The sequence below is a fragment of the Psammomys obesus genome, unplaced genomic scaffold (genome assembly GCF_907164565.1).
Source record: "Psammomys obesus unplaced genomic scaffold, mPsaObe1.curated_primary_1811, whole genome shotgun sequence".
Lineage (NCBI taxonomy): Eukaryota > Metazoa > Chordata > Mammalia > Rodentia > Muridae > Psammomys > Psammomys obesus.
Genome location: NW_026590767.1, coordinates 9,224,111 through 9,250,047, shown reverse-complemented (window position 1 = coordinate 9,250,047; position 25,937 = coordinate 9,224,111). Strand labels below are relative to the sequence as shown.

The following is a 25,937-nucleotide window of genomic DNA, read 5'->3' as shown; positions in this document are numbered from 1 at the left end:
TTATTTACTATTTAGTGGAATGTGTTCTTGATGCAAACTCATCCATCTTCCCTGGGACCAGAAAATCGACTCACTGCTGTGTGTCTCCTTCTCATGCAGTGCTTGGTGGCCCTGCTATTTCCTACCTTTTGAGGAGTGTCTTTTGATAGCTTGGACCTGCTTTTGGTGTGTACTCTCTATTTTAGGGAGTTGAGACTTTATTTCAAATTCAAATGGAATGGTTTTGGGGGAACTCAGCAAAAATATGTCATCTAGTTTAGAAATCAGGATGGAAGTAGCCATGAAACATCATAGAGAAGTTGTCCTGGGCATATGTGGCAGCTTGCCCCTTCCTGAGAAGCTGGGTTTTGCCAGGCAGGAATGAGGGTTCCTGCCGAGTCAATAAACTTTGTCCTTCAGCTACCATTTGCACATTGGCTTTGATAACATTTTTACATTTCCATGACACTGGTTCTTATACCAGGTTGACTAAATGTTGGGTCATCTTTTTTTGTGTTGGCCTCTAGCTTTTTGGGATGCAACTGATGGCTTTGGGTGTACGAAGCTGACTGTCTCTTGCCAGAAAGTTGTCAGGTCAAGTAGAGTGTTGTGATAGTTAATCATGATTATCAACTGGGCAGGATTTAGAATTACATAGGAGACACACCTCTGCATGAGGGCATTTCCAGAGAGGTTTAACTGTAATGGTAAGTAAGAACCACCCTGAATGTAGACAGCAGCATTCCGCTGTTTGAGATCCGAGACTTGTTAGAATGGAGAAACCCAATGGAGCACCAGCATTCATCTCTTTCTGCCTCCTGATTATAGACAAAAATGACCAGCTGCCCCAGTCCTCTGCCATCAAGCTTTCCTTGCTATGATGGACAGTGATCCCAAACTATGAGTCACAATAAACTCCTGCCTAACTTGCTTCTGTCCTGTGTTTTGTCACAGCTATTTAAAAAAAAGTGAATAATATAAGTACTTTTTGAGGTCATACCACACCTCTACCTGAAGATCTAAGATGCTGGAACAAATACAAAGTGGCCTTCTGCCATCTTGCCACTTTCTTCAAATCTGCCTCTTTTAATCTATACCCAAAAACCAAAATTTTCCAAATGAAATTAGGGTGTAAAGCAATTTCAGACCACTTAGGAAGAGGTGGGTCCCACAAAGACTCCCTACCTTTGTGATCTTGAGATTCTCTTTCAAGAATTGTATGACTATGATTCATCTTCTTGTAGACCTTTACTTCAGACCTGACCCTAGGGCAAGGAGAATCCCTTCAGAACAGATGAAAAGTGCCATTATTCAAAAGACAAACACAAGAATTTAATGGTAATTTTCAATTCTGGGCCAACAAGGCCAAGATGGGAGGTTTTTAAGTTTCCAGTCCAAGGACAGCCCACAAGTCAAGTCCATCCCTGGATAATGTTGTCTGGAGGAGGTGACCCTGTGCAATCAGAGAATAACTGTCACCTCATCAGCAGGAAGGAGGTCAGCATACAGAGCCTCTGTCCTTCCAGTGTGAGCTGAGCTGAGCCCATCTCCTTCCTACCCCAGTGCCTTACTTACTTTTAAAATGCTGTGACAAGACACTCTGAACAAGGTAACTTATAAAAGAAAGTGTTTAATGCAACCTGTAGTTCCAGATGGTTAAAGGTCACAATGATGGAGCAAATGAATGGTGGCAGGAACAGCTGAGAAAGCACATGTTGATCTACAAGTAGGAGGCAGAGAGAATGCATGAGAATGCACGTTCAAAGCCCCTGCTGACACACCTCCTTCAGGGAGGCCACACCTCCTAATACTTCCCAAACAGTTTTACAACTGGAGACCAAGTATTCAACCATATGATCCTGTGGGGTCCATTCTGAAAAATCAACTACTGATTATGGGAACTATTTTAAAATGCTGTGAGGCAATGCTCTGAAATCACATCTCTTAAGCTTCCCCTGGGTAACAATAGACTTCTCTGCCTCCCTGTGCCAGCCAGCCCTAATGGTCTGCCTAATTCCCTGGGGACCTTGTGAGACAAGAGGGAGTGTGGGATGTTTGTAGTCTTTGACATGTGAGGTGATGAACAAATTATTCACCTTTACTTACCTTTTAAGTTGTCCTTTGCACTTAGTCCATTCTTTTAGGTGACCAATTAACTCTACATAGAAAATCTGTGGCTTTACGAATGGTGTTGGGCCTGTGCCATGGGTCACTAAGGTGTTCCACACAGGACCCTTCATTGACATCTGCTTTGGGAAGACTGAGGGCAGAAGAAGCGATTTATCATGGGATTTCAATTTGTCTTTTTAAGCTTCAATGTCAACAGTTCCCTGAACTTATTTCCTTTCTGAAAGTGACAGAGAAACTCACTCATTAGTCAAGAGACCATTGTGTTACAACCTTTGATGCTATGTCTGGACAGAAGGCTATTTTTTTTGTTTTGGGGGTCAGGTGGAGTTTTTATTTCCCATCAGGCTTTTCATTTAAGCTGAGAGAAATCTGAAATCTGGGTAGTAAGAAACAGTCTAGAATGGGGTCTAGAGTGCCTGACTTCTGATTGTTCTTCATTAGTGCTTATATATAGCCTACTTAGCTTCCATTCATCTTGCTTACACCACTGTGTGGTGAGCACTTGGCCTTCATTGTCCCCATGATCTTCATACTGTGTGAGCAGGGTCTGGTAGGCATCCTTGGGATGGCCCAGGCTGACAGAGAACTTGAAGATAAAAACCCACAGTGTGTTACTTCTGATCTTCCACCTCAAGAATAGAATAGCCTTTTGCAGAATCTCTTCCAATGAGGGTATATTCATACATCCTGTTCAAGAACCCTATAGTCTGGTGGTTGCTCTCAGGCCTCCCTAGGCTCTGCAGCACAGTCGTGCGCCCATGCAAGTTCTTCCTCATGGCTGTGGAGCAGCAGCAAGCCACTCTCACATGAAGAGAGGAAGACATTTCTCCTCCACCCCCAGGTTCTATCAGACTGGCTTGTCAATCTGTGTACAAGGCCCTGCATACTGAGCCCCAGTATGGTTCAGATCTGGGTACATCCCCATCTTGCTAGCCTGATGCAGACTTCTGAGACAACACTAGGCTTACAGCTCCTGCCAGAAGACCACACAGAATCTCAGTTCTACTGTGAGAAGCTGAGATTCAGGAGAGCAGGCAAAGTGAGTGAATGGACATCTTCCCAGATGATGTGAATCCAGCCCTCCTCATTTGTGATGTGCTGAACAATTATCTGTCACCACCCAGTGTTTGGGGCTGCACGGACAATGGCACAGAGAACAGTCCATGGTCTGGGGCCTTGGGGTAGTGTTGTGCTAGTCTGTGTTTCTGGTTTTGCGGGTCTACGAATTCCTTACTTCAGCAGCCAGCTGTAATGTCCAGCTCTGCTTTGCTCTTCTCTTCTGCACTCTCCTCTTTGTCTGGGATCCAACGTACTTCCCACCCTCAGAACTCTTTTCTTCCTACTGATGATGGAGCTCCAAGGCACAGGGTAGCTGGTCACACCAAGAGGGAAAGTTCCATTGTTTTTCAGCTTCCTCCATAAACACCAGCAGCCCACAGATCCAAAGGACAGTTAGGATTTCTGAAATTGCCACAACTTTTTGAAGTTGCTAGACAGTTTCTTAAATGAACAGTTTGTGAGGTATGTGAAACTGAGGCAAAGCTGGTGTTCCCTGGAGAGCTGTGGCATATTTCATTTCCAGAGGCTCGTCTACCTTCAGTAACCTTCTTGCAAAAGTAAACTAGCCAATGTTGATTGTGTGGTTATTGTCTGCCAGGGGTTATACACACATCACCACAGGAATACAGAAGGATACTGTCAAGTGGGCAAAGCCAGCCACCTTAATATATATATATATTATATATATATATATTATATATATATATAACAGATAATCAACAGCTTAGAGCATTCCAAACCCTTCAGAGGCACTATAACTATGTAAGCCCCTTTCTTCTCATCTCTCATGAAAGACACTGTGCTGTCCCTGTTGTAAACAATAGGCTACTTCTCACCTGTGTGGTTGTCACTCTACTATAGAGATTATTCAGTTTGGGGAAGGTGATAACTCCAGGTGATCAAAGGTCAACAAGGCAAGGAAGCCAGTGTGTGCTCCTGAAGAGGGAAGCTGCCCAAGGGCTTTGCCTGAAGGCAGGATAGCACCAAGGAGAGGGCAGTGTGAGGGAAGCATGTGGGTACATTTGTAACACACAGATTAGATAAAACTATGCGATGAGAGCGAACAGGCCTGTAGCTGATGGGAGAGAAGAGCCAAGCCAGTCTCCTGTTAACATTGCTGGAGCAGAGCCCACAGTGAGGAAGACAGATGACTACTTCCAAGTTCAAAGCAATGATTATCTGAACTTTAATTACAGAGGAATTCGACACAATAAACAAAATACATCTAACCCCCACAGTTTGGCTTTCCTGCTCTCACAACCTCCAGTCGCATGGGAAGAGTCTCAGTGTGTGACTCTCTTCATTGGTTTGACCTTAAACATGTCTGGGTGTGGGGATCTCACGTTCAAGGCCTCCACAATTATTTTTAAATAAGTCCCACATAATGTATACATTTCATTTGTAAATGCTTTAGGATAATTACTTAATATGAACATTAAAAATAAGCCGTTAATAATCTTCTGATGGTCTCCAGTCACAGAGGGTTCAAGTTTTCCTAATTTGTTTTCTCTTCACATTTTCACATTTTGAGCAAGTGTCTCAATCAAGTTCAGATCCTGCATAGAGTTGATATTTTATCTAAGTGTCTTTTAACTGATAGACTTGTCCCATTCACTCTTCATTTGGCACTAAAGACATTAAAATGTTTTTACAGAGCAGATTGCTGTGTAGTCTGGGCCCATGATACCGTGTACCTGGAGTCACAATGACAGCAGGTTCAGGTTCAATTTATGCTGGGCAGGAATGTCTCCTGGTGGTACTGGGGAGATCCTTCCACCAGGAGGATCTTCCACCACACCTGGCTATGGCGTTCTGGGAGGTAGCAGGGAGTTGATCCATTCATACTTTTCTTCCAGATTGCTAAACACTGGTGTCTGAATTCTGCCGTTTTGTTTGCACTTGTTAGAGTGACTACTGTTGCTTCTACTGTTTTTAATTTTTATTTATATGTTGTGTGTAGGGGGATATATGCATGGCATGATGTGTATGTATGTGTGTGTGTGTGTGTGTGTGTGTGTGTATGTGTGTGTGGAGGTAAAGGGCAGCTTTGTTGAGTCAGTTATTTCCTTCTACCTTTACATGGGCTTCAGGGTCAAACTCAGATCATCAGGCTTGTGTGGCAAGTGTCTTTACCCACTAGCCTAGTTTCTGTTTCATTGCCATCATCACTATCACTATTAAGCTACCCGAAGGCAGCAGGCAGAAGCAGGGAAGTGGAGATTTTTGATTGTTACATGCTCTGTAAGTGGTTGGTCAGTCTCTATCAGTAATGCTCCAAGCATCTACTACTATACCTTGGCCAAGACCTATCTTTTTGAGGGCTTCCCTGGAGGTGGGTACAAGCTTCCTGAGCAGGCTTGCCTGGGGAGTTTGTGCTGTATTTAGGCTGCAACAGATGTCAGCTAGCCACACCCACCTCCATGTGCTCCCAATGAGATGCTGCAGAGTCACAGTTCAGAAACACACATCTACTAGTGATTAAGGACCTGTAACCATGAGAAAACCTTCCAGATTAAGCTAATCCAAGCACTGGAACAGGACAGGAGGGACACAGTACCGGGCAGAGCCACCCATGAAGCAGGTGTACCAGCCAGTGCCTGCTTCCTGGTAAGCTATAAAGATGCTTTGCTTCTGGGGGTCTCAGGAGTTGGAGCTCCAGGCTCACTGGGATTCTGTCATAAATCAAAATAGGCCACTACCACCCTCAATCAAATCAGTACCATTTGCAGATCAGCCATTGTAGAAAGCCATTTAAATGCATTATCTCAACTTGGAGGGCTTGCTACATAGAAGATTGTAGGCAAAATGCTTTTCAGTAGATAATTCATAACCCAGGGACCCATGGCCTCTGAATGACAAAAATCTTTGCCTACAGGGCCACCGGCATGCTGCAGGAGCCCGTCACAGCTGTGTCCCGACCTCATACTCCTATCACTCTTCTTTCTGTCCTCTATGTCTAGTGTGACTCCTGACACATAATGACATTCATAACCACAAGGTCAGCAGATACAGAAAGAGATGAATATGTGTGGCCACCCTAGAGTCACTCAGGACCGCTGCCCAGCCATGGGAGACCTGCCTGGTCTGGGGCATAATAGATAAGGGATTTCATGAACACTTGGAAGCTTCCTTGTAAATCACCAGCGGACAGACAATTATCCATCAGGCATCAGCAGGAGGGCTCAAAAGAGAATGGGAAAGGGGAATGGGGGTGTGCGGTTGTCAGCAGTCAGTAAAACAAGACCAGCAGTCAGTGATATTAAGGCCAAAAGTCAGGCACCTCAAGGCTCCAGATTATCCCCACTGCTGCTTCTCCAGGAAGACCTTGAGTTCCTCTCCCCCAGGAGCCTGTATCTGTACTAGGCAGAATTTTCTCGGTGTAACAGCAGAGGAGCAACTGCTCTGCTCAGCCTCTTTGCATGTTTCTGGCTTAGAACTGTGCCCAGGCCCCACAGCTTAAATTTTGCCTATGACCATGATCCACCTCAGAGAGGCATTTGTCCTGATGACAGAACGGGCTTTGAGTCCCCCACCTGAACAGTGCGGAGCGGGCAGAGCTGAGGTTCCCTTGCTCTGCTCTTTTCCAGAGCCCCAGAGCCCCGGATTGATGAACAGACCTGCTTTACAGCTGCCAGAAACATGCCCCTGCACGGCACAGTGTGCAGGCTAAATGCCTGACACAGGGATCGCTCAAAGTGTGCTACATCTGAAGACCATTTGTTACACTGCACGCGATAAGATATCTGAGGCCCCATAAGGCAAAAAGATTCACAGAAACTTTGATTCCTGCAGAATTTTATATTGTGTCTAACACCAGAGTTACAGTCTGGTGGTATTTTGATAATAAATTCCTAGCCACCTTTGCTGGAAGACAGAATGTTTCTCCCCATCCATTAAGTGAAATAAAAGGGAACATGTTCCCAGATGGACAGTGGCTGGAACTCAGTTGGGGAAGAGCTTGTGTGGGTGGCCAGAAGCCACCATACCTGTTAGCATTACTTTTTAAAACTGTTTTACTTATGTTTCTTATGTCTCTTCCTCCTCCCTTCCCCACCCCAATCCCTTCCAATACCCCAACACCAGGTAGGAGAGAAAAATGGCTAGTGGGGAGAAGGGGCATAGTTTTTCTTAGTTACTTCCTGCTGGTTAGGGTTGTTAGGTTTCTTGTGGCAAGTCCAATCCTTGTTTCAGGAGATCTGCAACTTCTTCTTGTCAAACAGCAACAGCAACCAGGAGCAGCATTGGGGGAAAAGGCAGGAGTGGAGCACCAGCAACCTTCTTGCTTCTCAGAGCTCTCAACACTCTCTGGGCTCTGGTATTTATTCCATCTCCAGATTCCTCAAATTTAAACTATCTGCAGCTGGCAAAAAGCCCCTCTCAGAGCCCACACGAGGCAAATAGTTTACTGCTGTGGACAATCTGAATCAGCCCATATCCCACACCTGAGATTAAAAAAAAATCATGTTTCCATATCATAAATCAAAACATACACAATACATAGCCAATGAGGGCAAAGAATTATCACCAGTGCCACCACCATAATCACCATCTTCCCTATTATCATCACTCACCATCATCCCTGTCATCATTCCCATCATTAGCATTAACAGCATCATTAGCATCATTGCATCATTATTTTCATCATCATCTCCACCGTTACTAACAGCATCATCAGCATCATCATCGTTACTAAATCTCAAATCAATACCATTTACAGACCACCCACCCCACCAAGCCATTTAACTACATGATCTCAATTCAAAGGGGATGTTACACAGAGAATTATAAACAAGCAGCATACATTTTTATTTCATTCATTTTTTTTCCAAAATCTCAAATGGCAGGTACCATCAGTACTTAAACTTTATAAATAAAGAGTGCAGAGAAGAGACAGAGTTCAGGGAGAGAGACTTGCTTTGAGGTCACACCACATTTTAGGGTGAGGTCTAAGGTGTGTGAGACTGCAGAGAGCAAACTGTTAGTTACTGCTCAACATTCTCCCCTTGACTCCACAAGGGGAATCCGTATGTTCTTGCCACTAGGGGCATAAAGGCAGCAGAAATGGAGAACTTAGTGTGCATTGTGGCCAAGCTCTCTCATGGACCTCAGGACATCCAGCCTTATTTTTGCCCTAATGCTTCTCTCTCAGCTTCTGCCTTGCATGCAATAGTGAAAAACCAGAACTAGGGTAAATTTTCAAAGATAATTTTATGTCATGAATTCCTTTGATTGCTCTCATCGATGACAGTAGAACCCCATGGCCACACATTCAAAGACTCACACAGTGAGGCAGTTAATTGCACTCTTGACTGCTTCTACAGTCATTAATCTATAGTGCTAAGACAAGAGCTGGGGTAAGGCTGGACAGTGAGGACTGGGGCTTTAGGTGCCACAAAAAGGAAAACTGAAGATAGTAACATTTATTATCTTTAAGAAGAGGGCCTGGAATTCTACTGCATTCATTGTCTTCAAGGATGTTGCAATCACACAGTCAAATCCTGTAGTAGGACACCATTATATTGTGGGTAGTTTTTTTCTCCTGTCCCTTAGCTCCCAGAATAACTACTCATAAGACCCATTAAATATTATACAAATACCATATAGCTAGGCTGTCCTTTGACTATCTCATAACTTGAAATAACCCATTATACCAATCTACATTCTGTCATGTAGCTGGTTACCTGAGCTCAGGCACCATACATTAATCTTCCTCAAATTTGCCAGCTCAGTCTCCTTTGCCTGTCTCTCTCCCAGAATCCTTCTGCCTGCCAGAAGTCCCACCTATTTCCTGCCTCATCCACAGGCCATAGGTTTTTTTAGTTAACAGGTGTTACATCCACACAATATGCAGGAGATTCTTCTACAAAATTCTACAATAATTTATTTAGTAATTGTTGATAACAAGATAGAACAAAACCTTCACTGCCCATGTAACCCAGAGACCGTGCTCTGCAGCTGTAGACTATAGATGTAGGAATGGCTTCTTAAGAAAAACCAGACGTGTCACCATCTTTCATAGAGACTTCACTATGGGGACAGAAGAGTTCAGCTACTCAAGACAGGCCCCATGTCATAAGACATCCAGGTGACATGCAGAAGAGGCGTTATCCCTGGGTGTACACAGGACAGGATGACATCTGAGAAGAAAGAGCAGGTGATAAAGATGCCCCGGGGGAGTGGAAGAACAGTGTATGGACTGCATGGAGAGGTTCTGTGAGTGATGAGAGGCTTGTGGCTCTTGGCTCAAGGTTGTGCCCAGAAGACTCACAGGAGAGTTACAGACATGAGTGAGGCCTGGAATGCCGGACACACTGACCCTGTAATGATACAAGCTAGAAGACACCTGGGGAATCAGAAATACCAAATAGCCCACAGTCAAGCAGAGACACGTCGGGAGAAGCTGACACTAACACATCTGAAGCTGAATGCAGTACCAAAGTCCAGAGACCTGTGTGTTCACTTCTGGGGCACGGTGGGCTTGGCAATGTCTGGAAATGTCTGTCCTGCACACCACACCCCAAGTTATTGGAATGCTGATTTCCAGGCCAGCTTCTCTTATGCTGAGCACAGAAAGGAGCCGGGCTTATCTCACAAAAGCCCCAGTGTCCCACCCAATGAAGACAAGCCTTGCTATGTTGTGCTGCTGTGTTGAGAAAGAGGAAGGGTAAGGAATACAATGTTAGCACACCCTAGGTGGTCTTTCACAGCTCAACAGCTGCTGTTAGGCCCCTAAATACAGCCAACCAGAGCATAAACAGAGTTCAAACACTGGCAGGAGGACAAATCATCCTGGATAAATTCATATCAACCTTGTAGTGGTCACATGACAGAGGAAGTCAAGTGCTCTCAGTTTGACTGCAGTAACAGAACCATGTCCACATTGCAGGAGGGCTTCACGGGGGAATCATGTTTGTCTATATGTCTGGTCAGTTGTCATCTCTTTATATTTATATTTATGGTTCCATCAATATGTTTCCCACCCAGGATGGTGGATGGTTTTAAATATCCATCAAGCAAAGAGTCACTCAGAAATCATTTTATAACTAGGAAATTATGTCTGAAATGTGTTTGAAGAGACATTGGTGGGCCTCAGTTCTGCAAAATCTGGACAGTAAATAGGTATGTGCCCCAGAGCAGATAGGTTCAAGTTTCCAGAGATATTACTGAGGTCTTTTTCTGTACTCCACACCTCAAGGCTAACCAAGGGGACATACAGTACACTTGCTACCTTAGGAACCATTATTATGAAGCCACTCACACCGTTACCCTCACCTCATTTAACCCTAATCACACACTGAAGGACCTTCCTGTCCCATTGTTTGTTTACATTTCCATAGCAGTGTGATGAGGCAATTCATCCAAATATCTGCCCACGTATCCATATATGGCCACACATGTGCCGGCTTCCTGATCCCCCTTAGGTTTACTAGTTTGCCAAAATATCTCAGGACTCACTGAAACTGAGATACTTGTACACAGTCACAGTGAGGAGTCAGAGCTGAAGTCCCAGTAACAGGAAGTACTGACATGTTCTTGGGCTGGGCTTCTGGTTAACATTCCCAACACCATGTCATTCCAACAGCTTTTCAGGAATATGAGGCCTTCAGGTTGGCCATTGTTCTGGGCGGAACATGAGCGTAGAGAAACTTCTGTTGTCTCAGGCTACTGCAGACAAGGGTTATGACCTTGTATAGAGAGAAGCTGCTGTCTGAGATGGCAGGGCTGTCAAGACAGTGGCAGCCCCGAGGCTTGCTGTTTCGGCAGGGTGAAGTTAAGAGGACCTCATCACATCTCAGCATTGTGCTGTAGGCATGCCAAGATCATCTTGTCAGAAATTTCATATCTTACTGAAAATAAGATTCAGAGATTTCTGCAACTTGGCAAGGGTGTGCACACGAGGCAGCCTCACTGTGAGATGCAGAGCACGTTAAACACATGACGTTTTCATGGTGGTGCTTTCCCCCTTGAGCCCATCACATCCATGGAACTCCCCATTAGAGCTAGCATCTCCTTAGAAGCAGCTCTCTCTACACAAGGTGGTGGCCTTATGGTTGCAGTGGCCCATCATTTCTCTTTCCTTTCATGTTCAACCCAAAGGCATTCCATTCTTACAAAGCCTCTGGTGTGGTAGGAATGTGGGAATGTCATCCAGAGGCCCAGTCCAAGGACCTATAGTAGGTCCTACTATGCTGGGACTCCAGCTCTGATTCCCGTGGCTCATATGTATGCACCACCATCAGACTACATGGCCTGGGAGGGTGAGGTACCCGTCTTGCCCTAAACTCTCTGTATCTGATCCAGTGCAGGTCACATTGTGAACACAGGGATGTAAGGGGTGGCAGGTTAGATAGCTCTGAGGGGATGACTTTTACCCTCCGACAGCTTATGAAATGGGCATTGCCATCAACCCATATTTGAGCATAGGGTCCATGGACTTGCCTAAAGGATCCTCCAGCAATGGTCTGTAATCTTTCCTTGTGGGGAGTATAACAGACGACACTGGGTGACATGTGCTAGTGATTCAGGCTTGCAAAGTGACTGAGCCATCTACCATAGATAGCTGTTTGGGGTTGGCCATTCTGTTGCCTGGGCAACTAGTTTAGCGTCCAAATGGCTCCACAGGGAGGACCTTGGTGAAAGGAGGCATCTGAATGGTTGAAGGTTCTCTTGATGTGTACAGAAGGCCATGCTGAGGCACACTCATGGGAGGAGGCTCTCTGCAGGGATAGTCACCTCAGCATCTTTCTGCCTAACAGAGGAAACAGGAGGGGAGTAGCATTTTATTTTTACCTTGGAGTTAGGAGACGCTGGGGTGCTGGTACCTAGAGTTGGGGAACATCTTCTGTAGGGGAGAGGCTGAACAAAACCAACCCCTCCAAACTCCACAGTTGGAGAGAGGTGGAGTTGGGAGATTTTTCAAAGCAAGATGTAGGTAGGACAAGTGAGGTTTCTGTCCAGCCATTTCCCAGACACCAGAGCAACATGCCATGCTGGATAACAAGCCGGGTGCCCGGATGACTTTCTTTCTGGGCAAAACTCAGAATGTAAGCTTTATCATCTATAGAAAACACCCAGCCTTACTTTTTATTAAAGGTACAAGGCCCATTCCAAAATGAGAACCCAGATCTTGGCATTTGTCTCTGACCAATCCAGGCAAGCTGAGAGACCCAATACTGTGTAAGACATCCAGTGACTCTAAACAAAATATTTTGTTGGATAAGCAATAACAGGAGATCATGATGTCCTCAAGATAAAACAATATAAGCCTTGTTTATACACTTCTATTTTGGGATAATAAAAATTTACTACAAAGAAGTCCTAATTATATCCTTGCAGGCTGGCACAATCACAGATCAACTGGTAATATTCCTTTTTCAAAATTCCCTGTCATCATAGGAAAAGCAAAGATGGTTTATTTTCCCTAAACAGCTGGCTTATAAAGAAAAATCTCCTCATAGGATTGGCACCCCTTCTGTGTTCCTTCACATCTCTCCTACTAGTTTGGAATAATCTCTACTATAGCCCTACGAGTTAAGACCCTTGCTAGGCACAGAATGCTGAATGTCCTCAGCACATGCTAGATACAGCAACTGTCATTTCCCCCCAAAGCTTAGCTGTGTATATATTCCCACAGGCATACTTCTGCTGGTGTGGACAGTCTGTCTTCAGTGCTGACTGTGTGGCCTCAGTTTACCATCACTGGCCAACTTGACCAGAGAGTAGCAAAGACAAGGCTGCTACAGAGGTCTGACTGGTACTGGGCTGTCCCAGCAGCACTAACTCTGCCTGTCATTTTGAGCAGCTACTGTCATGAGCCTGACCATGAACAGATGTGGAATTTGAGCTAGGGAACTTAGCTTATGAGGAATCAGAGTGGTCAGGGTAAGGCTGAACTCAGGACTGCAAAACAGGGCAAGGACCAGTTGTGTCCTCAAGAACAAGGGTGTCACAGCAGCCTCTCTGAGAGAAGGCAACATGAGGAATAATGGTATCAGCTTTGGTGAAATATTTCCTTCCAGACATTAGCACCTAGGTGTTTGGGAAGACTTGCGGTGCTTCTAGAGTAAGGCGCAGAGCTATCAAGAGACCTATCTGGGGCTCTGCTACCTTGACAAGCACATCCCAAGTCGTACTTCAGGAAGGTGGGCCTCCCCTTTCTCTCTTCCATCTGTCCTTCAGAGTCGGGGCATTTCATAGATATTCCTGTGATTCTGCCCAAGCCATCAACCTCTTGGGACTTGGAGCTATAGGCCAGGACTTCAGTCTCCAGCTCCTCACACAACAGAGCAAAACTACTTGTCTTCTGAGGCAAAAAAGTCTCTTTTGCCAACTTAGCCCCAAGAGTTTTTCAAGACTCTTTCTCTCTGTCTTCTTTTTTATTTTTATTTTTATTTTAGTTTTAGTTTTAGTTTTATTGAGACAAGGTTTCACTCACTCTATGTAGGCCTCAAGCCCATGGCAATCCTGCTACCTTAGCCTTTCCCAAGCTGTAATTCTAAGCATCAGCCATCAGATCTGACCCAAGACTCTTTGTTTCATGAAGAGTACTCTCAGGGAGATTTCAGGTTGGAATGGGAACCAGTCTGACCTCCTAGGGTGTCTTTAACTCTGCATCTTGTGCCCCTGAAGGACTGAAAGCTGTGAGAGCCCTGGACCAGAAGACACACAGCAAGTGGACAAGGGACCACAGACGCCACCCCCACAGATTCTCCTGCCCCTGGAGGAGCGTGTGACCCATTTCCGAGACATGCTGCTGGAGAGAGGGGTGAGAACTCAGAAATACCTTGAGGGGATAGTGGGGAAGAGGAGGGCTCCTGGCGACCCTCAGGAAGAACTGGCCCTCCCCACCACACCTGTGGTTAGGCTGACTGACCTTTATGGATTTGAGCATTTGAGGCCTGAGCAAACTCTGAGAAGCTGCGTCTGCTTTCATGGGCTGCTGGGATGGTGGAAAGGTATCAACCAGTGTGGGAAAGATTTCTGCCATCTTTAGGCCAGGCTTCAGGGCCCAAACCTCAGGGATGATACCCTATGGGTACTTTAACCTCACAGGGAATCTCACACCTCTAGATTAATTAGACTGTTTTTAAGTCAAGTGATTTCTGAATCTCATTTTGGGTAGAGGGAACTGCATGTGAACCTCCTTCCAAGGACTTTTATTTCTTTCTTTGGCTTTCGGGTACAAAATGAGCCAATACAATATTGTAGCCCAGTTGGATTTCTTCACAGAGTGCAGCTGAACACAGAAGGCAGTAATGAAGACTGTGTGAGGGTAATTGTAATGAATACGGTAATGGCCTTGTGAATCCAAAGCGAATTCCCAAACTCTGCAGTGGCGTGCTTCTCCCTGCCAGGTTGTTTCCTAGAAATACCTTTGCCTTCTCTGCAGTAGACACAGAGCGGGCTGAGAGCAGAGCTGTAGGGAGAGGGCAAGGGCTGGGTCATCACTCCCATGGCTCAGCTGGACTCTGGGAAGTGGCCAGGGAAAGAAAGCACGGAGGCAGGGATATTTCAGGACTCTACCCTCATCCACCCTCACCTGCCTATCTAGCAATTTTTTTTTCTTGGAATTATGAGTATGAACATGTATGCCTATTTATGTACTTATCACTCAAAATCAAACTTCACTTCTTAGTCTCAGAAACTGGGAGGGTCAAGGTGACAAGGGTATGAATGAATTCAGGTCACTCACTCATCTCTAGCCTAACAGTGGAGCCCAGTGTTAACTTTATTGTGTGAGATTTCAGCAGGGTTCCTTCACTCAAACTCCATCCTCAGTGTGCTCTGGGACACTCTATGTGGGCTCATGTCTCTGCCATGGTGCAACTACTCTTGCCATGCCAGATCCCAGCACACCCAGGATCACGGGATTTTCTGAGTGCCCTCTGGAAATCCCAGAGTGGGGTAAGCTCACCGGACCCTATCCAAAGAGCTTTGCTGGAGGTAGTCTTTCTAATGCTATTTTAGTGCATGCTTAACTCATCAGGGTGGGTAATTCAGTCGACACTGATTTTGAGAAGCGTTTATGAAAATCAGCAAGAACATTAGGTATATGAGAAGCAAGGTCCCAGTGCTGTCCTGACTCCAAAGAGGCCCAAGAGCTCTTTTCAGTTCTGGAGTAGAACGGGCCTATCTAAGTTTACTGCCCTGTCATAAAGCAATGCTACCACCTGCGATACTCAGACTTATACAATATGCCAGCCAATTTCATAAGTCACTCGTGCTCACGAGAATTTGACAGCAGAGCCCAGGAGACTTCTAGCTGCTTAAAGAATGAGCCGTAGAAAGGTCACACTTTATGGACTGAGTGATTAACAAGATTTTTATATTGCATTTGCTGAGTACTTGGTTCAGAAACCTGTGTGCTTACGGAGTGGTGAAGCCAGGCGTGGAGGATTTCTAATACTTTCAAAAGAGAGGACTGGGGTTTTCCCAGGGGATTATGGGCTAGGGAGGGGCTCTAGTTATGTGCTTTTGTAGCCGGCAGGAGATGGCTCAATAAAGGTTTCTGTTTTATTTATTTAGTTCTTGTAAAAGCACAAATCACAAGGGGACTTTTTTTTTAAGCTATTTTAATTGAGTAGCGAGTTGCTGGTTTTCTCCTGCCTGTTTAGCTGAGTCCATGAGAGTGAGGGTTTTAGGAGTGTCTCCTTCTACAGCATCCTTGGTGTTTAGTGTTGCTACTCCAGGGTTGGAAAAAGAAGTACCTGTCAGAGCACTGGACCTAAGCAATGCAGGGGCTCAGAGCTGCTTCTGGGTGCTCCCAGAATCAATATGTCTGAAGAAGTGAACCTCAGGGACACTGGCTGACATCATACACATCTCCAGGAGAGACCCTGGAATTTGAGTTCACAACTATGTCAAAATACACAAAGGATTGAATAACAGGTACACTTATCACATTGTGGTCATTGATCTCTATGGAGATCTATGGAGTACTTGTAAAGCTGGTGTAGACAGTATGGAACTGACAGAGGCTCCATCGTTGGTTCCTCAGCTTACAGGCAGAGGGCACATGGTACTCATACCAAGTGTCTGCATATGGATATCACCCCCATATCCTGCTGAGTGTCTGGTTCCCCTTTTCTTCTCAAGACACATAGCATATGGCTATCATCTCTCTAGAGATCTGGCAGGAATGGGCCCAGGAGGGGCCAGGAGGGGTTTATACTCATGGTCACAGGAGAAGATATTGTACGTAGATAGTTCCGAGGGCAGGTGCCCATGTCATCTGATAGTCCTTGAATTTTAGGGGGAAGCATATCTCCTTTAGGGTCTTGGGGCAGGTCTTGAATATTATGGGCATGAAATATTTTGCTAATAAAATGAAATGGGGTAACCCATGCTTATCATGGAAAATAAGATATTAACACACCAAATTATTTGATTTATAAACTAATCACATTTTAAAAAGATACTAAGAGAAGAAAGCAACACAAATCCCACCCTAAAAGGGAATTATTCTCTAGTGGAATATACTTAATTTTAGGCTTTTTTTCCCCCATAGAAATAGTTTTTACAAGCTCTGTGAAGGGACACGTGGATGCACTGACCCTTGGTTCTATGCCCAGTACCTCAAATATATGAAATAAACTTGAAAGAGACTTTAAAATATAAAGACCAATGACTTTTGTAGTGTATGTGATGCTGAGTTGGAATTGTACACAACTGAACCAATTTCTTCTTCTCAGTCAATCCTATAAGATACATTTACATATGTATGTACATACTATTTGTTCTTGTAAGTAGCTTATAATTAAATTAGCATTAACTCTTATGAAACCCCCTTCTCTCTTTCTTTCTCTCTTTCTCTTTCTCTCTCTTTCTGTGTATGTGTGTGTGTAGTGTTAGAGAAGTTCACAAAATCAATACAGATTCTCTACCATTGAGCTATACACCTAGGCCCCTGAAAAACAATTGTGATGAATAATGGAATATTTGATGTAATAGCATTTATTATCAATTTAGAAAGCCTGTATCTCAATTTGTTTAGTGTATTTTCCAGCTTTGCTGTTTAAATAATATGCATTGATCCACACTTACAGAAATGAGTGTGTGCGTGCCTGGGCATGTGTCTGTAATTTACCTCTTTTCAAATGCAAGCATTTGGCTTCTGTTACCGCATTGCTTTTGAAGAGGCAGTTCTAATTCAGTATAGTCTCCCACCAGCAATGTTGGAGAACTCCCAAGGGTTTGTTTTACAGCTCACTCAACCAGCACTGAATAGCAAGGAGGTTAAATATTTGCCTGTTACTATTCCTTAAATCCCTTTGGTCCACTTGATTCTCTTGGCTTCTATGCTCTCATTCCTCTTCTCTGGATTGGCTGCTCTGGGATTTGACCATGCAGTGCCTCAGGTGTGACCAGGACCTTCTCTCTAGAAGAAATTGGATGAAGCCGTAACCCTTGGGGAACTGTGGCTGCCTGTTCTGATTTCCAGATACGATAACAGTCCCTAACATGAAAAGAACTCTCAGTCAGCTGGGTGTGGAATAACCATGTAATATGTTATTTATGAAAATAGACATAATTGCCAATTGTATACTGTGAGCACTAAAGGCAAGGCTCAGAATGATGACAGTGCATCCACATTACAGACAGCCTTGCTCTGTGTCCCAGGCCTTACTTTCACATTTACCTACCGTTCACATGGGCTTATCAGGGTTCAGAGACGGTTCCTACTTCTACTCCCTCAGGCCCATTCCCACCCAAGAAGAACCATACTTCCCTCAACTTAGTGAGAAGAATCCTGTGAAAATCTGGGCAGGTTCAGTGGGAGTCTTCCACACACTGGGAATCACTGTGCTTAGCATTCACCTGTACATTCTGCACTTCTTTCTCAGACACACCTCCTATGCCAAGCCCTTGTGCTTAGGAGACCTCAGAGAGTGTCCATTATTTCACCTTCAGCAATGGAGAAGGTGGCCTCCCACAGCAGGCCTGATTCTTTTGTCCCATCTACAATTACCTGCACTTACCAGGAACATCAGAATCTCAGGGAATCCATTAAGTAGAGCCGAATTTACAGGAAGCAAGTTTCTGTCTGTGCAGAGCTTGCAGGAAGTGAGGCTGGCTGGTGTCGGGGTATTGGAAGGGCTTGGGGTGGAGTAGGGATAAAAAGGTAAAAGAAATGTAAATAAAGGAGTTTGTTTTTTTTTAAAGTGCACCAACAACTGGTGCCCAACATGGATCTCAAACCTACAACCCTGAGATTGAGTCTCATGCTCTACTAACTGAGCAAGCCAGGCCTACATTGGGAAGACACAGAGAACACCAGCAATTTTCCTTAAAGCTAAGCCCAACCATGTGGATTTTGAATCTTTAGGACTTATATTAATTATCTTTTTTTCATTGCTGTAACAAAATATCTGAGTAAGGCAACCTAAGAAAGAAAAAAGCTTATTTGGTCAAATGGTTTGAAGATATAAAGTCTGTCGTGATAGGAAAGAACAGAGGCAGAAGCTTGAGGCCCCTGGTTTCATCACCTTCTCAGTCAGGAAGCGGAGAGTAGAAAGGAAGTAGGAGCTGTACTATGCAATGTCATGCCCCTGCCCCTGTCACCCACATCCCCCAGCAAGGCTACACCTCCTAAAGGTTTCTCAACCTTCCAAAACAGTGCCATCAGCTGGGACCACAAACACATGAGGCTATGGAGGTATTTCACATTCAAATTCCAACAGGGGCAATGGAAGACATGTCTTTGAGCTCTTTTCAGTGTGGCCAAGTTGCCAGTAGTCTCTGTGTCATTTCAGAGCTCTTCTGGAGGGAAGACTCTGTATCCTTGCCTGAGAGCCAGGAGGGGATGGGAGGGAGAGGATAGTAAGGACAGAGTGTGCTCAGACATGCACTGAGAAGAGGATTGCGGGACACATCCACGACCAAGAGACTCAGGGGTCTCTCAGCAGGCCAACCCACATATCTGACTACTTTTCCTATGTTTTTTAACCAACATAAAATGATTACTGTATTGTTACATTGAAAATAAACTTTATTTGTTCATTGTATTAGCGTCTAGGACGGGGCCTGGAGCATAAGCCCTATTCCATCTGTACCTCTGCTCGTGGGCCTGGGGCTGAAGGAAGAGATGAGCTCTTCAGGGAGACTGTGACAGAGGCAGGCCATGCTTTGGAGGTCCATGGTACTGTCAGGAGTTGAGTGTCCTGGAGTCAAAACATTTCCTCAGAGGGCACTTTGTAGCTAATAAAGAAGTCATTTCTAATTGGCTAAGTAGTTGAAGTCCAGGTTTAAGGCAGTCATCTCAGTATACCAGGGAATCAAGAGAGACAGTACAGTGCTTGGTAATCAAATTTGGTGAAGAGCATTAGCGTCTGAAGTAACTGGGTTTGTGTCTGAGGTGGAAATCAACTATATGAGGAGGCCCCCAACTCCTGATGGCCAGGCCAGCTTTCAGGGATAGCCAAAGATCACAGGCTTGAGCCCTGATTCTGCCAGAGGGGCAGTGCAGACACATGGATAAACTCTGTAGGTCACACACTACCAGAATGAACGATGGCACCAGCAGGCATCAGTATGGCTACTAGTGCCTGGACTCTCCACCCTGCCAAGATTCTTTTAAGGGCTGGGATTCATCATACAGTCACTGTTGGAGGACCAGCACTTTTTTCTCCCAAGCATCTGGGCCCCCCCACATTCTTTGTGGTCCAAGGATTGGAAAATATAAGACTTTTTAGCTGGAAAAATGAAGAGAATATTCTGCTTGCTATGATAAGGTGGTTAATGACAGCTGTGGTCATTTCCACACGCCTGCTCAGGTAGGTATGACCCATAATAACCTCAGATGGCTGGGGGCTGTCAGTGCCTGACAGGACCCACGTCCTTGAACTTTTGGCCATCTCTGAACATGTCTGACCAGTTTGTTTAAAAAAAACCCATTTGTCTCTAAGCTGAATCATCCCCAGGAGAAGCACAAAAATGCTGTTTCCTCGGTTTCAGGAGAGACTTGGCTAGTGCTGGGACTGAGATGGAGTGGTTTGCTCCGGCTGTGCTTTGTAAATGCTCCCCTCCCAGATGGTAGTTTTTTTCCATGCACAAGTCCTCAATCACTTTCTGGAAGGTTTGATGGGGCCTCTCCTATTCATCTACAGAATGGAGAGTTAGGCAGACACCAGGATGTGGCATAGATTTAAGGGTCTTGTTCTCTAAGACTTTCTTTGCCTGGAGTGGTACCCAGGAATACATGGGCACCACCAAAGAAACAGGTCACAGCCAGGTTGTCTGTGGGGGAAGTCACATTAAAACTGGGAAGGGATATAGGATCAGACCAGGAGGTTTCGGGTGCTTAGCTGAAGAGTCGATGAACTGGGATTTAGATGAAGAGTTGTTGGTGAAGGCTTGGGCTGTGGGCGAGGCAAATGATGTTGAAGAAAGGGCACTACTTGGAGATGACATCCTTTATCTAGACACACCAGGTGACCATCACCAGATGCTGCAACTCAAGGTTACCGTCTTGCCACTCTACCGGGTAGTATTCTGGATTTCTCTACGAGGTTGTTCACACATTGAGCAATGGAATCTCAGTTATGTGAAAACTCCAGCTCCTGGAGCTTCGAACAGGCCACCTGTTTCTCCTGAGTGGAGAATTTTCCTGTGCCCATGCCTATTCAAGACTAGTTTCTCAATAACCTCATAACCAGCCATTGTCTGGGAGATCACTCCTTAATGCAGGCTCCAACCTGACGCTAGTATCTGACAGGGTTTCACACTCCTTCTCCAGTCACCTCTAACCTTGTGGCTCCCTCTTGGGGCCTGGGTTCAGGACCAACAACAACTCCAGTTTCTCCCAGTGTGGCAGTGGTGAGATAGGTGGCAACTCGGGCAGCAGAGATGAAGCCTGGGTAACCCAACTGCCATCTCTAGGGAGAGATGCTGGGCATAGAAAGAGGAGCACTCACCTTGGTTCATGAGGAGCGCTGTCTACATTCTCAGAATCCTGATGACAGCAGGTGACACTGAACATTGGAGTAAGTAGAGAATGGGGAAGAATAGAAACACTAAGACGGTCCCACGGACATGGGCAGCAGTAGGTCATCTAGATAATGGATGGACATGCTCCAGTCCTCTGGCTATCAGAAGTGTGAAAGTGATCACAGAGCATGGCCACAGAGAGGGCCGAGGACACATGTCAGAGTCAGATGCAGGGGAAACACCACAGGGGTGGCCTAAATGTAACTGAAAACTTCAACCATTTGAGACTAAATCAGTAAAATGCTAGATAATCAGAGAAGCATTCGGTGACAGAATGAGGGTAGTGGCATTGTCAGGATAAGCAGGAGCAGTGGCATGGCTCTCAGGACCCACAGAGAGGGCAGCATGCAAGCATGACCCTGCAGCTGAGTAATCTTTCCGTTAGCTGTAGGCAGGATGTGTGGAAGGTGATCCAGGTGCTCAACCCTGAGCTCTGAAGCTGAGACCTGAGCTCACACCCAAGAGCCTACCCAACAGGGAGATGATGGAAACTCCTGGCTGTGCTCACAGGTTCTGAGGCAAGAGAAAGCTGACCTTTGCAAAGTGGGTGTCTGTCCCCTGGTCACCAGCTTGTCTGAGCCTGGTAAGACAGAACACCCATGATACATATTCCATGAAAGACAGGTTTATGGCCTACAGAGAGGCAGCCAGGGCTACGGAGAGCTGAGATCTCTACAACCTGCTCCAAGGGACCAATCGGCCTCCTTGCAATGTGACTGAAGGACCTCAGAATGAAATACATCCAAGGCTTCGTGTTCTGAGCTTAAGCCATTCTGGGCCAATGCTTTAAGAGGCATTCTGCTTAAGGAGTGAAGACCAAGACAGAGCCTGCTGTGTTGGACACTCCCCTCATCTTGGGGTGATGTGCTCCCATCACTGAGTTATTCTGAATGAGGAGCAGGGGAATAGGAACTGCCCCAAAGACACCTAGAAAAGCCACCCGGCCTCACTTCATGTTACAGAAAGACAGACACCGGTCTTGCTGCCTACCTGAGTGACAGGTGTCTTGCCCCTAATTGTTCTGAAATATGGATCTACGTTTGTAGAGTGACATGATGGGGAGGGGCTTGTGTGATTACCTCGGAGTGTAAGAGTGCATGTTTACTTACATGTGCACTTTTATGCGTTCCTGGTTTTGTTTGTCATGTGTTGCTATATGGATCCATGTGTATACATGTCTATTTGCTTGCTTGTACATGCACAGCATTCATGTGTGATGTTCACATCTGTTCATGTGTGGTGATCCACATGACTATTTTATAGATATAGCGATAGATAGATAGATAGATAGATAGATAGATAGATAGATAGATAGATAGATAGATAATCAGTGAGGGTTGTTTTTTTTTTTTTAACATGTGCCTATAGGGTGTAAAGAATACATATGCATCCATGATTCCCAGTATAGTGTTTTTGTATGTCTGTATGTACATGTGAGCTTGTCTGTGTGTTTATATGTGTAGAGGTTTTGCCTGAACAGTGTATCTGTGATACACAGGCCCATGGTGTTCGGGCTCTTTCTTAGGAATCAGTGTGGGATTCATTCTCACTGATGTTTCTGGAACTCCCTGGGGGCAGCTCTGACTTGCAGGATGGTTCGTGTGTAATTGGAAGGTGTGGAGCAGCAGGTATCAATCTATGGATGCAGCCTCTTTGGAATTCAAACAACCCTTTCACAGGGGTCGCCTAAAACCATCAAAAACCCACTGATGTTTGCATCACAATTTGTAACAAGACAAAAATTACAGTTACAACGTAGCAACAAAAATAGTTCTATGGCTGGGGTCACCACCACGTGAGGAACTGTATTAAAGGGTCACAGCATTAGGAAGGCTGGGAACTACAGGTGTAGATGGATGAGTCACACAGTCACACCCTGTCCAGCTTTCCTTTCAGCACTGGCCTCTGTCCTCCTCCTCCTCCTCCGCATTCCTCATCACACCTGTCCTTCAACCACTGGCTCCCACTCTTCTGTGAATTCATGGGACCTGCCAGCATGTCATTGGGTGAGATGGTGAGATGACCCAGTGGGTTTATCACTACAAATTGTAGCCAGGCTACAAGTGTCTTTTTTGTTTGTTTGTTTGTTTTGTTTTCCCTTCCTAATGACAAGCTCCTCTGAGAGGCTTTATACACGTATTTTTTTTCACTCCCTTCTTATACCTCTAGATCTCCCAAAATCTAGACAGCGTGTCACTGCTGGGTATGTGCCCTAGCTGATCGCCATCCTCAGACCTCTCTGGAGGAAATTTCACAGGTGGTCACCACAGTAGAATGTGCCCATCTGGCTGACCGAGCTGGGTGAGCCTGGCCACAGCTCCGCCCAACACTGCTCCAAATATTCTCGTGGGAGTCACTCTCCCAGAAAGCCCCTGCTTCCCATGACATCAACGTTGCAGCAAGTGCTCACTCATGGAGAAAAGTCCTTCATGAACTTGAGCCACCTCACCAGTGAACTAGTTTGCGGATTATAAGCAAGAACTTTGATTATTAAAGATAGAATTGTTTATTAAGAAAACCTCTCTGGTATGATGTATGTAAACACTTGTCTTGGTTGAAGCATGTCCTCACCCAGGAATATTTTAAGGATGTTCATTAGTCACCTTTGTGTCACTGTGACCACAGTCCTTATAGGAGAAGAGTTTACCTTGGCTTGAGGTGTCAGAGGGCTTTATTCCTTCCTGATGTGGAGCCCATGGCAGAGCAGTTCAGTCCACAGTGACAAGATTCTGTGGCTCCTGATACTACTGTAGAACAGGAAACAAAACAGGAACCAGGGCATGTATGCCAGTCAAAGGATTCCCTTGGTGACCTACTTTCTCTAAATAGGCAGTATCCCTGGAAGCCTCCACAGCCTCCCAAACCAGCTCTGTGAACTGGGTAGCACAGGCTCAAAACATGAGACAAAAACTAGAAACATGAATGAATTTTGATTTGTTAACTTTTGGTTAGTTTTTCTCCCCTTCCTGCCCAGGGTCTTAACCCCTACCAGATCTCTATGGCTTTTCTAAATGTGCATCAGATCTGATATTTGTCCTCAGGGTAGCATCTGGGCTCTAACCCTCTCAGAGTCCCCTGCATGAGCCTCTGTCCCCAGCCTCTTGTTAGCTCTCTTACCCCTATGTATGTCCAGTCCCTTTAATTCCCACCTGTCCTAGAGCATCCTTATAGTTCCTTCCTAAGCCTGGATGAGAATCCTTACTTCAGAATGATCCATGGAAGCCTCTTAGTTCCATCATCTATGTTATCCAAGACCAGGGCTTTTCTCAAACCATGATCTTGATTTATTTTCTCTACATCTTCAGTCCACAGCGTGGGGCCAAGGCAGAGTCAATATTAAGTCAATGTTTTTAAATGAACAAATTATTTTTAAATGACTTAAACATTCCCTTGTTTATCAGCTGAGAGTCTGGAGGCAAGAGCGTCTCAGTGGCAGTGTACCAATGCCCAGGTGTTGGCTTCTATTTCTGTTCTCTGATTAAGAAAACCAGGGCTTTTGAGAAGTCAGATAATTGGAGGGCTAAGCCACCAGAGAAGCCTGGAGCTCTGGGAAAATCCAAAAGTGAAGCAGTACCTTCAAGGTAGGAAATGAACACAGCAAAGACTGGAGACTGGGGTTCAACCACAGAACTTTAGACAGCTGAATTTGAGGTAGCTGAGCAGCAACAAAAATGAGGTAGCACAGGATAGTAATTGAGCAGATGAGCTGCTATAAAGAAGGGTAAAATAAATAAGTCACTGTGAGAAATGGAAGGATACCCCACTGGAAGGATATCCCACTGGAAGGATTCCAAAGCATCCACAAAGGCAGAGTATTACCTCTGACATGGGAGCTGCATACTGCTTCTGCCAAGTGTAGTATGCAAAGCACAAAGAAGTGACCTACCTGTCCAGGGGATATGGGGTACGCACCTCAGCCTGGTCCTGGATCCCCATCATTAGTGAATCACAGAGATGGTGTAGACTCTGGATATGATGTGCTGAAGTGGCATGTTGGCTCTGTCTGTAGTCATCCTCCAGGCTTAGGGAGTTCTGTAAAAAGCCAGAGTGACACACCTGCTTGAGGACCAAGGTCATCAGAAAAAAGGAGAGTCTGAGAAAATGACCCCATGTAGAAGAACCTTAGCAGACATGAGAACCATGTACCATGAAATTCTAGGACAGAAAAAAAAATCGAGATAGCTAAAGAGATTCAAGTGATCTGGGGGCTTTGGTTCAAAAAGGTGGACTAATTTTTTATGGCACCATACTTAGCTTACTAATATAAGATTTCAGTGATAAAAGACACCTGGAAGGGGATATAGAAACTTCCTGCAATATTCTTCCACATTTTCTATAAACCTTAAAATTACCCTGAAAAAAATTACCTACTTAAAGAATAGAAAGAGAACTCTTAACCATTAATTTTAAAATACCAGCTGAATGTCTGCTAAGACCAGCCTGTTTGCAGGCCCTCCTACACTGCTTCAGCCTACAGGGCTCTGAGAACATCTAGAAGAAGCCTCTCGGTGTTCAAGATATTCAAGTTGAAATGCCCCCTTCCTGTCCTGCAGGCAGCCAGGCTTGTGGATCAGGGCAGGGTCCTGGAAGGCGTCAGAAGAAATAGTAGTGTCATAAATCTGGAAATTAAATTTTCTAATGTTTTTCGTATTGATTTTCATGGTGCGTTTGATGTATCCCACAGTCTTATACAATGTGCCTCCCTGAATCCATTGTACCTTAATGCTGCTGTTTTTATTTTCTTTCTCTTTCTTTCTTTTTTTTTTTTTTTTTTTTTTTTTTTT

At 45.0% G+C, this 25,937-nt stretch overlaps 1 protein-coding gene across 1 annotated transcript in view; it reads left to right on the top strand.

Moving 5' to 3' along the window:
- Positions 1 to 25,937, top strand: part of Tcerg1l (transcription elongation regulator 1 like) — a 182,121-nt gene that overhangs the window by 148,488 nt on the left and 7,696 nt on the right. The window contains exon 9 of the mRNA XM_055608896.1: positions 13,798 to 13,933. Within this exon, the coding sequence (XP_055464871.1) occupies positions 13,798 to 13,933 (136 nt within the window). The remainder of the gene's footprint in view (positions 1 to 13,797; positions 13,934 to 25,937) is intronic.